The sequence below is a fragment of the Onychomys torridus genome, chromosome 13 (genome assembly GCF_903995425.1).
Source record: "Onychomys torridus chromosome 13, mOncTor1.1, whole genome shotgun sequence".
In the NCBI taxonomy this organism is placed as follows: domain Eukaryota; kingdom Metazoa; phylum Chordata; class Mammalia; order Rodentia; family Cricetidae; genus Onychomys; species Onychomys torridus.
Window position 1 is genome coordinate 26,631,507 of NC_050455.1, and position 21,221 is coordinate 26,652,727.

At 41.7% G+C, this 21,221-nt stretch overlaps 1 protein-coding gene across 11 annotated transcripts in view; it reads left to right on the plus strand.

The window, feature by feature from the left end:
* Positions 1–17,374, plus strand: part of LOC118594617 (protocadherin alpha-C2) — a 229,877-nt gene extending 212,503 nt beyond the window's left edge. For 10 of the 11 annotated variants that reach the window (XM_036204611.1, XM_036204613.1, XM_036204609.1 and 7 more), the window contains one exon: positions 14,676–17,374. In XM_036204611.1, the coding sequence (XP_036060504.1) occupies positions 14,676–14,986 (311 nt within the window). In that variant the 3' untranslated portion in view covers positions 14,987–17,374. The remainder of the gene's footprint in view (positions 1–14,675) is intronic. The other variant, XM_036204606.1, reaches the window with a different exon arrangement.
* Positions 17,375–21,221: the final 3,847 nt, after the last annotated feature.

The following is a 21,221-nucleotide window of genomic DNA, read 5'->3' on the forward strand; positions in this document are numbered from 1 at the left end:
TTAGAGGTCACACTATCAAACCTTTAAAACATTTGTTTACTTCTATAATGTATACATTTTTCATACATCAAAGTGGGATTTATTACGCATATTAGTGTATAACTATGCATATGTGTACTTTCTTTTTATTCTTTGTGTCTTTCATTTCATGGGTCTTAATCCCATTCATTTCCCAGTCCCTTTGTATCCACCCTCTGCTCTTGCAACCTTACCCCCAAAATAAAATAAAATTTAAAAGAGATTTAAAAAAAAGAAAGAAAAATCAATCATGGAAATTGTAGTGTGACACAGTGAGTCACGCAGTAAACCCTTTTATCCATCTATCTTTACTTGTGTTCTTTGCAAAGCATCATTGATCTGGTTCGAGGTCTGGTTTTTGTTACACTATCAATACTGAGCCCTCACTGGGACTCTTCTTGGATCCTGTTGTTGCCCTGTGTCATGGAGATCCTGCAGCTTTGGGTCTGCAGGACCGGCCCCTTCACGTGCTCCAGCGATCACAGATGCGATGGATGTTGGGCTGGGCCAACTCACAACCCTGGTTCTGGGCCTGGGTAGTTGCAGCGTTGATCATCCCACCAGCTCTACTCTGTCCTCACCACCAGGGTGAGCTCTCCAGCACTGCCCTGGCTAGTTCACTCCTTGAAGAGATGAGCCAGGTACAGGCCAGTGCTCCTGCTTTCACAGCCTCAGAGTCCACTCTCCCACCCCTACACCATCAGGGCCAGCTCTCTTGTGTTGCCCAGGTGAGGTGCAGACAGCTGGTGAGAGGCAAGACCAGTTCTCCCACTCTTATGACCTCAGGACCAGCTCTCCCACCTGCCATAGGCAGGAAGGGCAGGGGCGGGGTGAGGGGGATCACTCCCCAGCCCATACCGCCATATGGCGGACAACAGAGCCAGATCTCCCACGCTCGTGGTCTCTGGGTGGGTTCACCTGAACCCCTGACAATAAGGTCAGCTCTACTGTGCTGCCCAGGCATTTTTAAAATACTTTTTAAAATATGTTTGTGAGTTTAACAGATATGTAAGTCAGTACAAATAGAGTTACTTCATTCTTTAATAAAGCAGATAATATTAAGCTGTAGGCCTAAAATTAAATTTATTTTTATCCAGTTTCCTTTTAGTATCTTCATTTGTAAACAATGATATGCAAAAATCTTATACATTTTCACTACTGTCTGTGTAAGATGTATTTCTAGAAGTAGGATTGTGAGGCAGTAGGGTATGAAAATAACAACTTAGTGTTCTTTTCTGTGGTTGTACAGCAACTGTGACACCTTTCCCTCTGACCCCACCTCTAGCCTGTGCTGTGTCATTTAACACAGTAACACTATCATGAAGAGCCTTAGCCTCCATATTGAGAACCCTGGAGCAGAGAGAGGAGAGAATTAAGGGGAGAACTTGTGACAATGGTGATAGTTAGAATGTACTCAATGTTCAAACCTTGTACCAGGTTCTGTCCTAAGCACATAGTCCACTAAGCCCATTATTATGCCCATTTTTCTGCCTGGAAACTTGAAATAGTTAGGGTTTAATAAGGCCACACATCTAGGGAGACGAGTACAGGAACTGAAGCATGGCCGTTTCATATCCTGAGTGGTGTTTTTATGTTTTGTACACACTGTCTCTAGGAAAGTGAGCACTGTCATTATGCCAGTTACTCTACCTTAAAATTCATTTACTTGGGGGTTGGGGATTTAGCTCAGTGGTAGAGCATTTGCTTAGCAAGCGCAAGGCCCTAGGTTTGGCCCTAGGTTCGGTCCTTAGCTCCGGAAAAAAAGTCATTTACTTGGCCAGGTGTGATGGCACACACCTTTAATCCCAGCAGAGGCAGGCCTATCACTGTGAGTTTGAGGCCAGCCTGGTCTACAAAGCAAGTTTCAGGACAGGCAGGGAAACCTTGTCTTGAAAAAACAAACAAACAAACAAACAAGCAAACAATTCCTTGATTTACCTTTCTCCTACTGTATTGTAACTCTTCAAGAATAGGACACCTGTCCATAGTCACTTTCCTGATTCATATCCATGTTCTTAACGCCTACCATATAACGGCTATTTTGTTGTAAATAAATAAATGTAGTGGTCAAGCTTCTAAAAAGGTATTTTATTCATTTTACAGATAGAAACCATCAAATCGATGTTAACAAAATAGTATAAGAAAAAATAGAAGAAAGCAGAACAGTAGGGATGATGTTTGAATCCAGGGCTTTTGATACCTAATCTCGGGTGCTTTCTACCATGTCTAGCCAGGCTGACTCTTCCAGAGGCCCCAAGAATCCCTCCCTCCCTCCCAACCACTTCTAAGCTGGAAAGCATCACTGTAGGTGGTCCTCAGTGACACGTAGGAGGGGCGGACCCTCTGGGAAGAGAGATTTCCTGAAAGTACTGCCCACAAAAAACAGCATGTGGCCCTAAAGGAATTGTACATACGAATGATAACCATCCTTTATTTCAGCGTCTCCTCATGCCAGGCGTTATTCTCTGTAATTTATGAGCCTTGTCTCTTTTTAATGCTCACAATCCCATTAGGTGGATATTGTTAGAGAACAACATTGTTAGGTGGATATGCTTTGCATCTGAAAAGATAGGTGCTGAGAGGCCCAGCGAATGCTCACGGTTTCCTGTGGGGATGAGACTGCAGTTCAAATCTGCGACCCTTCCTGCAGAACCTGAACTCTCAGCATTCGGTTTCTTTCAGGTATAATAGTCAGCTGCCACAGAGGAGTGGCGAATGGGATGTTTGAGAAGAAAAAGCTGTCAGGGGAAATTCCTTTTTCTAGAGGACCTGAGCAACCAAGAAATAAAACAGAGAAAACAGGCAGCTAGAGCCCTGGCTAGGTTGTGGAGGATACTGAAAGAAGTTGCATTTGTTTGAGACCAGTCCTTCCAATGTTTGAATCTGGGTTTGGAGCACGTGATGCCTTTATACTCTTAACCTAGAAATGGCAGAGTTATTTTGGGCACAAAGCGAGAGCTGCGGCTTTAAAAATATGCCAACTGTATTTCTTTCTTCCGCTCCAAGATTACTGAAAATTAGCCCAGCTGTGGCTCAAGGCACCAGACAGTCATAGAATCTTCTTCCAGATCGGCTCGCCCACCCAAAGAGAGTGAGACACCAGGGATGGCAGTTCTGGTGACCCCTGGGGATCAGCCTTCCACTTGCCCAGTCTGAGTTCTGACCAGAGGTGATCCCCGCCCCCCCCATCTACCCTCCAGATCAAGAGCTAGGCCGGTGAATCTAGGGCAGCTTTACCCTTCCACACACAACACACTCCCAGGCTTTCCAAGGTGTGTGTGTTCAGAGGAGTAACCATTGCCTTATTGAGCCAAGAGCCAGTGAGAGAATAATTTTTCAGCTTTATTATCAAATCCTTCTGGGATTCAGAGCAAATCAACTTGCTGTAATTCAAGCCTTCAGATATTTTTATCTGAAAAATAAAAATTATTTAAATCCATATATAAGTAAATTTCATTAATTATACTAACTTAAAATTAGTCAAATAAATATACATATGCAAAATATGCAGATACAGTGCCTGGCTCACGATGAGCCTTCAATAAATGAGTGACTCTCCTGTTGCTCTATCTTACTAGCAAGAAAGAGCTAATGATGGTTTTACTCTGTGCCAAGCAGGTGCTCTTTAAGAAGAATTACATTTAATCTCTTAACAGTTGCTATTACCCGTTTTACACACGAAAACGGAGGCCCAAAGATATTAGATGATATACAGAACATCATAATTTACACCATGTAGCTAGGCGTTAAGCCTGGGTATCCTGGTAACAAAGTTTCAAGCCGAGGGAATGCATGCTGACGTTTGTTTTTACGGGAATTCTTTCTGGGTTCACTGTAGAATCAAGAAGACATAAGAATTAAATGAAGAACTTGGTTGGTCGGTCCCCAGGTGGTTGTAGCCTTTTCTGTTGTCTTTCTGATCCAGGACAGGATTCAGATTTCAGGCTCGGATTCTGCCTGTTTTGTGAACTGCGGTTTAGGTTTGTGCAATTGATCAGCGGCTGAGGGTCGGCGCGTCTCCAGTCAGTTCACAAACCCATGTAAAGGTGGGAAGCAAGGTGGGCGGGAGGGGGGGGGGGGGTTATGGTTTACATCAATAGTCTGTGTTTAGCTGTTTGGTGGTGGATTTTTTTGTTTTGTTTTTCCCTTTAGTCAGAATGAGCATGCATGTAATTCTAAACTCTTGCTAAGTTCTGGGGGGCGGGGCGGGGAGGTTAGCGCGGGGAAGGAGGCAGAGGCGAGGGATGGTTGCTCAAAATTAGAATACACAAAGGAAATCGGGGCCGCTTGAAAGAAGGCAGTGACTGTGGCATGGGTGGCAGAAGCAGCAACAGAGAGGGAGAGGCGGAGTGATACTGAGCAACAAGCCTCTAGATGTTCACAGGCAAACCCTGAGCCTTTGGTGACCAGACTCTTCCGTCAGCAGCGAGATCAGCAGCAGCAGCAGCAGCAGCCCACCCCTGGAGCAGCAAGCAGTCCAGGGAAGCTGGCTGGCTGGGCCGGAAGCGCCTGTAATCATTTAATAGCTTTTGCTCGGTGCACTGACGGATCAGAGTGGGCGGTAGGCTGGCTCCAAAGTGCTGTCTGGCAAGATAGTCCTCGGCTTTAATCACAATGATGGGTTTTCTGGAAGCTCTTTATTAACCTCGGCACTGAATCCCAGAGATGGTAACAAAGGGATGAATGGGGAGGAAGCAGGGGAGGGGGAGGGGGCGGGCCTGAAACCTGGAGGCTGAGCTGTGATTTTCCTGACTCCTCGCTCTCACATTCGCACCCCTCCCCCACCTCCGTTCATTTCATCAGATTCTAGCTCCGAGGCCCCATCCTGCCTCTCTGCCTCTCCCAGACCACAGCAAAACAGATAGCCATAACAACTCCTGGACGTGTATTACATTTGAGGTTTTCCAAGGACCTTGATGACAGTTCAAGATGTGCCTCTGCCAATCTGCCTAGATCCTAGTTCCAGGGGGCACCAGTTAGTAATCATGTGACCAAAATTGGTCCTTAGGCCCCTCATCTACAAAACAGACACACATTAGCAGTATCTATTTCTTAGAGTTCTCTTTGCCTTCCTTTTACTTCTTGCAGTTCAGAATGGGGCATTGGGGAAACGCTCATAGGCCTAGCATTTACCGAATCATCTTCAGAACCTCCCCTGGCTTTTGATTCCCCAGTCATTCCCAGTCCCCGAAACACATCAGGAATCCATGCAGCCAGGCTTAGTTTAGCATGAAAGAGGATAGACAGGAAATTTGCCCAAAGACCCCTGGGCAGTGCCCAAGTGGATTATAGGATTACATGAAGTTGCCAGCTTGTGACTTCCAGAAAGCAGTTTTTGAAGTAAAAAGTGAAGTTTTGTACTTTCTAAAAATGCACGCTGTTCTAATTTTTAAGTTTAGAAGAAACTGGCCAATACAAAAAGAAAGAAAAAAGCAAAACCATTTTTTTTTTCATATTGTGGTCTGACTTTACTAAAACTTCTAAATCTTGAATTGTCGTCTGAATATCTGGAAGGGCTCCTCCTAAACTCTTGTGGGCTTGATAGTTCTTGTATCCTTTTTCTAGGATCTAAGAAGCCCACTTACTTGGATTGGGGGGTGGGCATGGTACTGGGGATTGAACCCAGAGCCTTATGCATTTTAGGCAGGAAGTCTATTATTCCCAGACCTTTTACTGCTTATATTTTTGGTTGTGAGCCTAGCCTTTCACAGCTGAGCCATCTCTCCAGCCCGACCTTTCACTACTTAAAAACTGAAGACAGGTTTCACTCTTTGGCCCAGGCTGACTTTGAACTTCAAAGGCTTCTGCTTCTGCCTTCAGGACCAGCTCTTTGGATCTTGACTGACTGTGTCTCAGTCTCTGGGAGTAATGGTAGGGGCCTGTGGGAGCTCTAAGGAGGAGAGGAGGTATCTCTGAAGGAAGAGACATTTCCTCTGTGGATCATTTGCTGGGACTGGCTTGCAGCTGGAGTTTGTTGCATCCTCCCTTACCATCTTCTTCAAAAGGAATTGTGTCCTTGGATCTGCCCCAAAGGTACAGCATTTAACAGGCAAAGCTAGCCATCTTCCGTTCTCCTAGTCAAAAAACCCTAAAAACCAAACCAAAACAAAAAAAGCAACAAAACAACAACAACAACAAAAGCGAATCTGAGTAGGAGGCCAGTAAAACCTGTCAGAACCTGGAGCCATGCTTTCACTTGAGTGAGTCACACAATACAGATGCTGCTGAAGCCCTCGAAGGAGACCAGAATAGGTTAAGCAGCGCAGTGTCTGGGGAGTACTGGAGAAACCACACCCCCTCCTGCTCCACAGAAGCTGAACACATGAGGGATGTACCTGAATAGCTCTCTAACTGCCTCTTCAGAGTTTTTAGCCTGAGTCAGGTAAAACCGAGACTGCCAGCAAAGGCCAAGGAAGCTCCCTGATGTATAAAAGAGGTCAATTAGCTGCTGGCAGATGGGCCTGTTGCAAGGCCAGTGCATGAGGCCACTGATGTTCTTTTACCCCACAGAATGAAGACATCTCTGGGTGACTGCAAGAGGGCCTGACTGTGGTCAGAAATTTTTCTATTCTGAGCTTTTGTAAGGGTAGCTAAAGCACGCAGGTGGTGCTGAAACCTACCTAGTTCTGGACACCAAATCCAAAGTTTTTAAACATTTAAAACATTCCTTAGGGTTGAGGCTATAGCCCCATGGCAGAATGTTTGCTTAGTATGTGCAGGGTCCTAGGCTCAATACCCAGTTGTTCTCTTTTTTGTTTTTAATTTGTTTTTTTTTTAAATTAGCATAATTTTGATTGAGTCTTTGGAAATTTCACATCATGCATCCCAACCCTCCTCCTTTCCCAGTCCCTCCATATCGGCCCTCAACCCCATAATGTCCCCCCCAAAAGGAAATTTTAAAAACTACTAATTAAAAACAAAACACAATAAAACCCACCTTGCTCCTCTATCTTTCCTGCCTCTCCAACTGCTCTTCATTCATCTCAGTGGCGTTGGGAGTTGTGGTGTGTCAGGCAGTGTACCCTTTTGTCCTCTCAGCTCTACTTGCAAATGTTCATTGAAATAAACTGTCAGTCAAGTTCAAGGCCTCGGGCTTCTGGTGCACCATCATCACTGGACCCTCACTGAAATTCCTCTCCGGTGATATCCTGCTGTTGCCCCAGTCAGTTGTGGAGATCCTGTGGCTGTGGTTCTGCAGGACCAGTCCCTTCACACTCCAGCAGGTCATAGATGGGGAAGATGTTAAGGTGGGTCAATCCAAGGCCCAGGATGGGGGTCTGGGTGGTAGCTGATTTGGTCAGTCCAGGTTGCTGGGGTCAACCCCTCCCTTCCAGCCGAGGGGCAGAGCCAGCTCTTCTACTGGCCCATGCCATCAGGACGGATCTCCTGCAGCATTGTTTGTTTATGATTTTTGTTTTTTAGAGGCACTACAGTTGTTCGAGGCTCAGCTTAGCAAGACCTTGTCTCCAACTAAAATAAATAAATGAATAATTAAATAAATAAGGCAGCTGGTATGACTCAGTAGTAGAGCACTTGCTTAGCATGTGAGGGGCCTTGGGTTCCAAACAAAAATGTATGCCTTCCCTGCTCACCCTTTATTCTAGGTCTTTCAGAGTTGGAGCCTGCATCTGAAAGTTAAACAGCTGGATTCTAGCTGAGCTAAACTGAAGATTGGATTGTTTTGTAGGAAAGGAATTAGTTTTAGCCTCAGAGGGGGAATGATGTCTCTTGCCCTATCCCTGGAGTGCTGTAGCTTTAACTCTGCCAAGGGAATTGTGCTATGAGAAAAGGGGTTTAGGAGAGAAGGAAATTTCCTACTCCCCTCTTTCCTGCTTGCTCTAATCTCATACCTTATCTGGTCCATCTAGTTCCAAGCACTGTGAGATATATAATATATATATATCCATCCATCCATATGTGATACCATTTATGAAGCTTACATTGTGCTGAGCATTAGGATTCCCACTTTGTATGCATTACCTCATTTCCTTCTTGGACTTCAAAAGCATCATCAGTATAGAGTTGTTTGGTCTACCAGAATGAGTTCCACTTTTGCTTTTCACAACAACCCTTTTGTCCATTAACTTAACAAATATGTATATACATGAGTGAACCGGAATTTATACTAAGCATTGATTATGTTGGTAAATGTATCTATATCTGTATATATTGCTTTGAAAATCTTGCGGAAGTAGATTCTATTAGGTGAAGAAGATACTAACTACTAGGCGCTTGGCTGGAATGATTGTAAGAATACTTCTCCGTAGTTGGAATTTTCTTGGGCCACCAACTAGCTCCCAAATAAAGACATGGAGACTTATTATTAATTGTGAATGCTCGGCCTTAGCTTAGGCTTGTACTACTAGCTCTTTTAACTTAATTTAACCTGTTTGTATTTATCTATGTTTTGCCTCAGGCTTTTTACCTTTGTTTTATTCTGTATATCCTACTTTCCTGCTTCCCCTGTGTCTGGCTGGCCCCTGGTGTCTCCCTGGCATCTCTTTTCTTTCTTCTTGAGCCTAAATTCCTCCTCCTTTTTATTCTCCCTTCCCAGAAGTCCCTCCTAGACCTCCTCTCTCACTATAGGCTGTTCAGCTTTTTATTAGATCAATCAGGTGCCTTAGGCAGACAAGGTGAAACAGCAACACATCTTCACATAATCAAACAAATGCAACACATCTTTACATAGTTAAATATTCTGCAATAAAAACAAATGCAACACATGTTTGCACAGTTAAACATTCCACAACATTTCTCCCTTTTTTGTCTAAATAAAAAGCTTTAGCTTTAATGTAGTAAGACTATATACAGGAAGAATAATTATCAGGTAAGAATTACTTTTACAATATCCAGTTCATTTGCGTTTGGCGAATTCAGAGAAAATACTTCATTATTTACCCTATCTTGCTTGGTGAGTCCAAAGTTGTGTACCTAATTTACTTTCTGTCTTAATTTGTATTACTGACCCCAAATTATCTTTTTAGACCTCAAAACATGTTTTTAAGATAAACAATTTAAGCTTTTATGGTTTCAACCTTATAAACTTTACATCTCTTATGTAAGTTTCTTTTCTGAATTTGGTGACATGGAAAACTATGATTATAACTATCTCATCTTCAACTCCATCAGAGACCCAAGGAGGATATAATGTTAACTGAGTAAACAGAACGTGCAGAACAAACAACTTCCAAAACTATAGAAATGACAGAAGTAGTTGGCTGTCTGGACAGTCACCCAAGATTTCTCTGCAACATTGGGGCATCCATCTTTGGCTTACGGATCTAGAATATCTGACAGACTTTTCTGTGAAGCAGGAATTTTGAAAGACTATCCCATCTTGTCTTGGCAAAATTCAGCAGTCTTTTTCCTTTGTGTCCTGCTTGTCCAATTTGTACAGTATATTTCAACAGTAGAGGCAAGGGCAGTTTCTTGTCCAAATGACTATATTTGCCACAATGAAAGTGAACTCCATATTCTTCAACTCCCATCATCCTTTTATGAAGTAGATTGGTGCTGCCAGCAACAGACATGTCTCACTGTCATGAAAATCCTTAGGCTATTAAACATGTTAAATACCATATTCTGTAGTCTCTGGAGTATTTGAAGATCACCTATCTATCAAAAATATATGTTCAAGCTTGAAAATATACCTAATATGACTACAAGTTTGATTGTTATAGATGACTATTAACTTGCATTTTTAAATTATCCTAAACAGTTTGTATTAAAAGCTTTCAATGACTAGAACTTTATATTACATATTTAAATGAGCTGCATAGGTACAATACCTTAAACAAGAGTAGAAACATATACAGTATAACAAAATAACCTTAAATTTGTATCAATATACAAAAATCCATACTAATGTATGGTATTTGAGATGAATAGTTGTCTTTTTATCCTATATTCCTGTACCCACAGTAAATGATGACCAATATCCATAACCCATTGAATGACCAAAATCCAGCCACCCCACCTCTTGGAAATGTGGGCGTTGTGCTCTCTAGACTGCTTCCTGTTGTCTGGGGGTGAAAAACCCCTATGGGACCCTGAGAAAGTGGAGATAATGGTCAAATCCTAAGAAAACTAGCTGTAACATTTATTGTCCAGTCTTATTTGAGGCTTATTTGAAGTCCCGGCTAGAGTAGTCTATGAGGCTAGACTGTCTTAGCTAGCAGCCTTGAAGTTTTTCTGAACACAGAACTTTGAAGAAACTGCAACAGAGGCACTCTGAAAGGATGGATCACCTGGGCCATACATTTTCATTAGTGTCTGGTCCTCTTGCTCTGAAAACACAAAAACTTTCAAAGGTAACATACATATATGCATTAACACAAGTATGATCTGTGCATTGTACACAAGACAGCCCAAAATAATTTTTTGTTTTATGTTTAAGCAGGTAAAAAGACATCTTTCAACTTTATAAGTTTGTTTGGGTTGTGTAACCAAACCTCTATCCAATGCCATATGAAAGGATGTCATATAGTAATAAGTCATGAGGATTCTATAACCAACAAGATTTGTTGTGTTTCATCCACTCTTACAGCTGTTCCCAGGCCAAGGGATCCGCATATATGTCACCTGTCTTGTAGTTTTTCTAGGTTTATTTCTTTATATCTTTAGCCAAGATTTTCAGGGGGTCTCCCCCAATCAAATCTGGTCTCTATTAATTTTGAAGGAATCTACAGTCTTTCATTTCCTGTAGAAACAAAAGCATAACCTCTCTCCTAACACAATACATTTTCTGAACTCCATTTTAAAGCTAAGAAATCCCTAAAGTATCTAGGATGGTTTAATTCAGCAGTTCCTTTTACAGTCCCATGTTGCTCATCAGCATTTAAAAAATTCAAAGTCAACAAAGCACCATACAGGATCCAGGCTCCCTGTGTATTTCCCATCTTTATGTGGCTTATTCTTTTTCTATTATTTTACTTGTTCTTTAAAGACTCTACTTAATTATTTTTAAACTATTTGTTTTTTCCTATGATTGTCTATGCCCATTTTTCCCTTTAAGCACCTGTGCACACTGTAACCTATTTAAAGTCCCGTCCCCTGTCCCCCGTGTCCCCCCCCCACCCTGAGCCAAACCTTAAACTGCTAAGTGGCAGCTAGGTCCTCTGCAATGTGACTTTGGCAGTTGGGTCTGCCCCCTCCTTGAGTCCTTGAGAGCCAAGCATTAAGCACTTGGGCCTGCCTGAGAGCTGTGTTTAACCTCCCTAGCTCTTGGAAGTTGGTGCCTGTACTGTTGGTGTTTTTACTTAGCTTTCTATTTCTTTTAAACTTGCTGGCTGCTCAAGGGCTCTGCTGCACAGCAGTACCTCTTTTGGAGAAAAATTCTTTTTTTGTTTGTTTCATCTTTCTCAGGGTTTATGTGGAAATTTGGACTCCATGTTGGGTGCCACCTCTCTGAAGAGATAACATTTAATCACAGACTAGGAGAATGGAGATCTTGATAAAAATGGAGGGAGGGGCTGGAGAGAGAAATCAGTGGTTAAGAGGAGCAGCTGTTCTTCCTAAAGACCAGTGTTCTAGAGGATCAAATTCCCAGCACCCACATGGCAGCTCATTCATAATCATCTGTAATTATAGTTCCAGGGGATCCAATAACCTATTTTGGCCTCCTTGGGCACCATGCACACACATGACACACAGATGTACTGCAGGCAATACACATAAAAAGATAATTTTAAAAAAAAAAGAAGAATGGAAAGGAGATCACCTGAGATATTCTGGCTTCATTTCTAAAGTCACTTTTATGTTACATTTTATGATGTATCTTCTGGCTAGAATCTTGGAGAAGTTGTGTGCTTAAGAAGAAAATTAAAAAAAAAACCTCTTATTTTCCCAAGGCTTAGTACAAATCTTACACCTTCAGGATCTACCTAATGTTCTTGAGATCTTGAGGCAAAACAACCCCAGGGATTGTTTGAGGAACTGAAAGGATGTCTGTGAACCTGGAATACAGTGGTGTGGGGAAGATTTATAGAGAATAGAGAATAAGGACATTACATTACAGGTTATTCACAGTTCTTATATGCAATAGTAAAAGAGTTTCTTTCCCTGCGCCCCTCAAGACAGTAGAAAGCTTTTGGATAATTTTAAATGGGAGAGTGATCTCATCTGATTTCTATTTTAAAGAATTTTGCTTCCATTTTTAAAACTGGAGGACTTTAAAGAATAAGGATAATTTGGCTACTATGTGGGCGACTAGCAAGAGGCCAAGAGGAAGCAGTGAAGCAAGGGGAGAAGAAGCTATGGCTCTGGTTTGTACAGGAGATTATGATGGCCTGAAAAGAATGAACAAGGGGAGACAACAGAGTCAGATAAACTTAGGAGGCAATGTACTGTAAACAAAGTAAACAATAAAGAAAAATAAAGGATAGCTCTGCACTTCCTGGCTTGAACAACAAGATCAATGAGATCTCTCATGTTATGGGACTGGAAAGATTTAGATAGGACTAGAAGGAATCAAAAATTTGATTTCAGATTTCTTCAGTTTGTAATGTCTATGAAATTTGCTGTTAGAGGCATCAGAGAGACAGTTGGATATAGGAGATAACAGCGCAGAGGGCTAGGAACCTTAAATACAAATCTGTATCTCATTAGTGCATTTACTTATAGGTTTATATTTTATTTTTGAGATGGTTCAAGGCTGTCCTTGAACTTGTTATGTAGCCCAGGCCGTCTTTGAACTTCTCCAACCTTCTGCTTCAGCCTTTTGAACGTTGGGATTATAGGCATATGCCACCATGTTCAACTTTAATATCATATTTAGATGGTGATTTATGTCCTCAAACAGGCCTGAAACTCTGAAAGGAGCGTGTAGGGATAATAAAGAGAGTCACAGGCCAAATCCATCACACATATGGGTGAGGAGGACTGTGCAAAAGAAGCTGGTCAACGGCAAAAAGAAAGGTCAAGAGAATGCTGACTGCCGTGCCTGGTGACACCTCTGTGAAATATGGAAGGCAAGAGGAAGAAAATCTCTCACTCCTTCTTTCTTTTCTAAAAGTGAAAAGTAGATTTGCAAAAGCAAACAAAAAAGGTTTGTACATGCACTAGAGGAGAAAATAACCATTAGAGGACAGCTAACTTTGCACTAGGCTTGGACTTGAATCTATAGTAATAACCTGTATCAACCAGTTGCCATCTGCCCTTTAAGTTGCTGTCCTTGGGGACTAACAAGTTCATCCTTTTGTCTTATAACTTGTCTAAAATTCACTGCTCTTCATTGAATCCTATGAAATCCAATTTAAAACCATTTCTTTAGGAACTGTCCATTCCCTTGGTGTTTCTATGTATATATGAAATGCACACACTGTCAAGCTGTTTTCTCTCATTTAGAGTGGTCATGTTACAAGGGCCTACTCCTACACTAAGATGCTGTGGGGTTTACTCTTCTCCTGTATGACAAAGAACTCATGAGTCACTGTTTCAAGAAGGAAGTGACAGATGTTTCTGAGGTGCTTGATAAGCTAGGAATTGAAATGTGACCATTGGTTTGGGAACTAGTCTAGAGAACTTGGTGTAAGCAATGTTCAAAACATTAGTGCTCAGGGACACCAAAGAAATTGTAGCAAGGCATGGAAATAACAGATGTGAACGAACAATCCTAAACTGCAAATGAACATAACAAGTTGTTTGAACTTTCTGTAAGTCTACCAAAAAGCAGAGCCAGATGCGCAAACCCTCTGTGATGTCAAAAGGTTCCAGTGTTCTGGCCCAAGGGGCCACTTTTTCAGGTAGACCATCACTCTTCCTCTCCAGCTATGGCTTCCCTTCTAAAGTCACTATGACATCTTATGGAGTATCTTCCAACTTGGTTGACTCTTGGAGAAGCTTTGCACTGAAGTCCCCTGTGGATACACGATCATCTATGGGCTCAGTGTTGATGTCACTTTACCTCTAGAACCCCATATAAACCTTCTCCAATCAAATGAATAATTGTCTTCTTTCTAGTTCCACAGCACTTCACTAGACTGTGACCATTCTGGGGGCTTAGTTTGAAAAGGAAATTAACTTGCAATATTTTATCCAAACAATTGATTCAGTATACAGCAGGAATCCATCCTCTTCTATTATGGAGTAGTTTCTGTACCCCATTTCTTCCCATCGCACTTCTGTTCGATCCATAGAATTAAGATGAGTAATTAGTTTAAACAGTTCATCTGTAGTTTGGCAGAATTAAGAGTAAAAATTAGCTGGGCGGTGGTGATGCATGCCTTTGATCCCAGCACTCAGGAGGCAGAGGCAGGTGGTTCTCTGAGGTCATCCTGGTCCTACAGAGTTAATTCTAGTAAAGCCAGGGCTGCACAGAGAAATCCTGTCTCCAAAAACAAAACAAAAACTGTGAAAATAAGTGATAATAATAATCTATACACTGAAAGTAGCATTTTCTGCTTTAAGCCTGTATACTTCCTATCTTGTTCCCAGGCAAGCTACCACAGCTGTCTTATTTAGGAAATTCTTCACGAAGAGTTAAAACTATGTCATTGGAAAACTAGATTTGTGGGCCCTGTGGTAAGAAAATCTGCCCTGCTAATTGTTTCCAGCCACTGGCTTTCCCCTCAGGCTTGAGGGCAGTTTGTCCCACTTGTGTGTGTCATAAGGGAAGGCATACATTCCCTGTTGTTGATGTGTGATGTTTTGTCTTTCAGAACCTGAGGCAGGAGAGGTGTCCCCTCCAGTGGGTGCTGGGGTCAACAGCAACAGCTGGACCTTTAAATACGGACCAGGCAACCCCAAACAGTCCGGTCCCGGTGAGTTGCCAGACAAATTCATTATCCCAGGATCTCCTGCAATCATCTCCATTCGGCAGGAGCCTGCTAACAACCAAATTGACAAAAGCGACTTTATAACCTTCGGCAAAAAGGAGGAGACCAAGAAAAAGAAGAAAAAGAAGAAGGGTAACAAGGCCCAGGAGAAAAAAGAGAAAGGGAACAGTACGACCGACAACAGTGACCAGTGAGGCCACCAAATGGAAACAAGCCACTTAGCCAGTTTTTGTAACAATGGCAAATCTCTCCCATGTAGCAACTCCCAGCTCCTTTCTCTTATGACATGAGCCCTCTTAGAGACCTCAGAAATCTGCAGAAAGTTCCCTGTGTCTGTCTTGATTGCATTTAACAGGTTTTGTCTTAAAAAAAAAAAGTTTTCCTAAGTCTGGTGTTAACTCTTTCTCTCCGCTCTGGCTTGTTTTCAGAACCTAAAAAGCAGACCCAAGTTTCCTTTCTCCTCCGCCGCAAAGGAGAGCCTTCCCAGCCCCGCCAGTGAGAGTTGGACTCTCTGCCCTGTGCTTCAGGCATCTTGATGACATTTGCAGGGCAGGCTGAAAGGTATTCAGGTTGAGCAGCTTGGGTGTTTGCGGTCACTGGGTATGTGTAGCTACCACGATATTGGTTGGGGTGGTCCAGGTTAGACTAGTTGACACAAGAAGGGCCGGGAAACAAAGATACAGAGTCATTGGGAGGGGGAAATGTGAAACTGAAAGGGACCAGACTTTCTCAGTTTCTTAACTTGAGGTGTGGTGGTCATCCTCTAGCTGACAAAACCACCCCCACTGACAAGGCTTTAGGGGTCCCTCAAGTCTGTTGGCTGTAGTATCACTATACTGGAAACCTGCTTTATGTACACAAGCCAGAAGTTCAAGTGTCTGACAGAGAGTCAGCCAGGGCAACAGAAGCAGATCTGATGTGTTTCCTATACATGTCCTTGTGCTCACACTATTAAAAATTCTTTTGCACACAATGTTTATGAAAAGGACACATCCTTTTCCAACAACACATATGCAAAAGCAAAAGAAAAAAACCCAACACCTCACTTTACGCTGTTTGTTGTTTGATAGATTTATTAAAAAAAGAGAAAGTCTATAGCTATAAATCTTTAAAGAAATATGAATACAATTCCCCCAATTCCCCTCAAAAGAGAATCCAGTCTACAGCCATTTAAAATGATCATTGCTGCTACAGAAGTGCTTTAAGAGAATTGCCTGGAACATCTGTATTATACTATACCGGCCACCTGCCAATCACAGCTTTACTCTTTCAGGTCACTCTGGGGCTGCCTCTTGCATGTATTAATTACTAAATAAAAGGATCTTTCTCTCTCTCTTTTCTAAGAAAAATGATGTGCACTTTGATTACACAACCTTCTCTAACCCACTATATCAAGACCCAGAAATTGAAGAAAAATATCGTTTTCTCATACATACAGTGAGCAGATTTTTCATTCCTCTGATCCTGTGATTGTCTTGGTGTGCTAGCCTACACCTTCGCCTTGTTTAGTTTTCCTTTTCTATAACACTCTGAATTGCTAACCTTACTAACACCTATGATGTTACCTGAATCAATCTCCCATATGTATGCTGTATGCTATTATAAGACTCCTGAGATATACTTACTCTGTGCTTGTGTATGTGAATGTTAATGCAACTATTACCTAGAGTGAACTTTAAGCTTTATTGTTGAATGTAAGCCCATTATATTTCCTTTTGTACACCTGTGGAAAAGTGAAATAGTGTTTTTTTTAAACCATTGTTAATCAGCTTTTGTGTATGAAAGACACAGTAAAATTTCTTTCTTAAATCAAGATGCTGGTGATTCAAGGAATTTTATTTATGGTCAGCCAAGGGCTGTCTCTTGCCAAGATTCCTGCTGGCAGGGGAATGGATAAAGCTGCTTTTTTTCTAGTAACAGTTCTGGAATGAATACCGAAGAAAGTCCCTGAGGGTATGCAAGCACAAAATTGTACCAATCTGACCTCTTTGAATTTTCAGATTGCTTTGAAATGCTATCCGGAATATCAGCTCATAGAAAGTAATAAAATTTACTGTTACCATAAATAAGACATTTTAAGTTTGTTGTGTACAACTTAGAAGTTTGATTAATTATATTATCTATTTAAAAGTTAATATAAAAGAGGTAGGAGTCTGTTTTAAAAGGCATAAAATCTAAAAACAAAAACAAAAACAAAAAAAAACTGTCTTGTCTTTTAGCTTCATTCTCCCATATTTTGAAGGGTGTGTAACTTCAGCTCTGCAGGATTGCATGGGGTAAAATTTGTTGACAACACATGTGAACCATTGCTACATTGTAGGTTGTGATCATTTTGCCCCACTGAAGCCCATGTAACTGACCTTACGTGCCTTTTGAACTAGGAGAATCGGGCTAATTTATTCATGATGATAACTATAATGTATATGTACAGCGCTTTTTAAATTTATGAAGTGCTTTCCAATTCGTGTTAGTTACTAGTTATTACAGCTGTAAGGATAAAACACGTCATGTGGATTCATTTTTAATTGGTGCTATTGGTATTTCCTCTGTTATTGCTAATAAATGGAAACGGTGGTGTGAAAGCAATGGTGGTCATTTCTCAGTATAAGAGTAGGAGGAAATGGGACACTGTTGATCATTAGCTGCTACTGCTGAAGAGCATCTGGCCGTCAGTCACCCTGGTTTTTATGTTTATCACTGAGGCAAACAAGGATATAATCAAGATTCACACTTCACATCCAGGGGTCTGAGGGTCACTTCCCACTTTGTAATTTCAACCTGATAAGAACTGCAGTAAATTGGTTTTAATCACTAGAGACCCCTTCCCCAGCCATCTTATTTGTTTAGCCCTTGCACCTCACTACAATTAGGAAGTCATATAATGAGGCACACACACACACACACACACACACACACACACACACACACACACACACACTGCCCCCACAAAATGAACTTTTGTTGGCTGTAGAGTACTTAACAGCTACCCTCCTGGGTGAGTTCAGCCCAGGCTGCTACATATTCTGTAACAGGTAGATTAGATTATCCTTTTGAAGTTAAATTTCGATGAACGTAGGCTTTAGATAAGGCATTTCTCAGGATGGAGGCGTTTTACCATGGGGAACATCAGTTTATGACAGGGGACATCTTGGTTTTCTTGGTACTTGGAGGCCAGAGTGCAGTGGCTGTTAGTGGGTAAAGACCATGGAAGGGCACCTCTCAGCACCCTGCAGTGCACAGGAGAGGCCTCCACCAGAAATGAGTTTTCTAGCCCAGAATGTTAATTGTGACATGAGAGGGGAACCTTGAGAGAGGGAGTGAGCATGTAGCTTGTTTGGCTCGCTTTTAAAGTCATTAATAACCTCTCCAAGGCTTCCACAACGACTGCAGCTGCTGACTGGGGTATGAAGGGACTAAGCGTGTTAGTAACACAATATTTCTCTGTAATTGATGGGGGCCTAGCAAGACGCTGCTCCCAGTTTTCCAGTCTTAGTCTCCTCACCCCCAAAGCCATGAGCTCTTCAGTGCAGGCTTTATATCTGTGGGGAAGATTTTTATCAAGATCGTCTTCAAAAGGTTTAGTCACAATTTTGGCCACATTATGTGCTCAATAAATAGTTATTATTATCAACAACCCTTTTCCTTACCTCTTTTTCTTAGAACCTTTAGGCAGGGTTGAGGCTTATCTTATTCATGAAAAGGGGTGCACACCTTTAATCCCAGCACTGGGAGGCAGAGGCTTGTGGTTTGAGGTAAGCCTGGTCTACAGAGCGAATTCCAGGACAGCCAGGGATACACAGACAAATCTTGTCTTAAAACAGCAGCAGCAGCAACAACAACAAAACCTAACCAGTGTGAGATGATACAGCAGGTACAATCAACCACTTGTGATCTGAGTTCAGTCCCTGGGATCCAGTATGAAAAAAGAGAATTGACTCTAAAGAATTATCCTCTGACCTTCACACATGAGCTGTGGCACATGTGTGTGTGTGTGTGCGCGCGCGCGCACACACACACACACACACACACACACACACACACGTACAATAATAAACACAAATTTAAAAAATTTACTCACATCTCTGTTCAGCCTTGGACGAAAAAGTCCCATAGCACTTTCTTTATTTCTATCAGGAATAAAAACCAATTCTCCAAGTAAATAGTTAAATGATCAATCTGGGGTTGGGGGATTTAGCTCAGTGGTAGAGTGCTTGCCTAGCAAGCGCAAGGCCCTGGGTTCAATCCTCAGATAAAAAAAAAATCAATCTGTTTGCAGCTGTTTCACCTTATTGATTAGTGATTGAAAACACCCTGGGCTTGAAGTCACCTTCACGTTCAAATGTATTGAACTCCAAGAGTAAGGATAGTATAAGAGAGAGGCAAGGCCTGTGGTGTCTTCCACAAACGGGTGAAAAGCATAACTAGAACATCTTAGATTTGCCTAGACTCGTACAGGCAGTAAAGGACAAGTCAGGATGAGTCCCTTTAAGGCTACTTTGTAAAGGTCTCCTACATAGAGAGTGAGAATGTACTCATTAAGATAACAGTTCTCAACCTGTGGGTCATATACCCCTCTTGGGGGGGGTCTCATATATTCTGTATATCAGATATGCACATTATGACTCAAAACAGTAGCAAAACTACAGTTATGAAGTAGCTTAATTTTATGGTTTGGGGTCACCACAACATGAGGAACTGCATTAAAGGGTTGCAGCATTAGGAAGGTTGAGGACCACTGCAGTGATACTTGCAATTAAGTTGGGAACAGCGGCCTTTAATCCCAGCTCTCAGGAGGCAGAGGCAGGCAGATCTCTGTGAGTTTGAGGCCAGCTTGGTCTACAGTTCCAGGATAGACAGAGCTACATACTTAGGCCCTGTCTCGAAAAAATAGAAAGAAAGAAGGAAGGAAGGATGGAGGGAAGGAGGAACAGAAGGAGGGAGGGAGGGAGGAAAGAAGAAGGAAAAAAGAAAGAAATGAAGGAAGGATGAAAGGAAGGAAGGAAGAAAGAAAGAAACAAAGAAAGAAAGAAAAAAAGAAATCACAATGAATCTTCACTCTAAAGGGTAAGATTTCCCAGTGAGTATCTAGAGCTTGGCTGCTGGACTCCTAGATAAGACTGAGTCCTGGGATCTCATGATAATGATTTCTTTTTTTAAACTTTAAAGCAGCCCTAAAGTACAAACGTAACTGATCAAACATAAATTCAATTTTTGTGTTAAACCTAGATTTTTAAATCCATTGAAACACCAAGCCATGTATTAGAACAAGTAAAAACAAAACAAAACAAAACAAACCAGACAAACAGAAAACTATGATGATATCAGGGCAGGAAAGTGGAAACTTCCTTAGGAAACAGCAAGTTGGTCACTCCTACCCCTATTTAATCTCATTTTCACATGTTTCCTCCCTGGGTAGAAATGATCGCATTATTTCCCCCTGATTAACTTGACAACTGACTGGCATGACACAATGCAGCTTGCAGCTAAGATATCCCCTTTTACTCAGGCATAAGTGTGTGAACATTATGGCATTTGTGAAACACACACACACACACACACACACACACACATACACACACACACACACACACACACACACACACACACGTGCGCGCACGTGCAAGCACCTTTTGTTATTAAGTGCACTATAGCAAATGAGTGTGGTGCTGTCCTGCCTTTGGTACACAACAACTCTATTGTTATACTAGTTAGGTAAAATTTTTGTTTGTTTCTGGTTTCTCCTGAGGCTGACCTGAGGGGATCACTTTGGAGCTACTGAAATGTGAAACCCTGAAAATCTTTTACCTGAAACAACCTCCAGGCTTGTAGTTTTTTTTTTTTTTTTTTTCCTTAAGCTCCTTTAAGAGGTACTAGAAGATTTAATTCCATGATGTAGTCTCTATCTGCATAAAGAAATGGGGAATTAAAAATGGAGAAAGGTAAACGAAGATGTGAGATAGTGAAAAATAAAGTTCAGTATTTAATTGTTACAAAATTGTCGTATGACATGCAGCTCTCTAGCCACAAAGGTGACAAGCAGTTCCTGTAAACACCAACCAGTTTAAGAGAAGAGCTGAAAGAAGTTAACAACGGATGCGTAAGTATGTGGGAGGATTCCTTACATTGCTCCCAATTTTAGGTTTTGCTTCTACTGTGTTACACTGATTTTATGTGATATTGAACTTCTATTATGGAAGTCACACATGTTCTTTATAAATAACCAAGCAATCCAGAGGTACATTTAAGAACATCAGAGTTTCCTGAGTTCAGTCCCCAGTACCATACCCTAAAGGGAGAGCACTGACTCCCACAGGCTGTCCTTCAATGACCACAAGCTTGCTGCCCATGAACAAGTGTAATCACGTTTTAAAAAGAAAAACCATTACCCAGACAAACAGTGTAAACTGTTTGCACATTTTCCCCGTATAA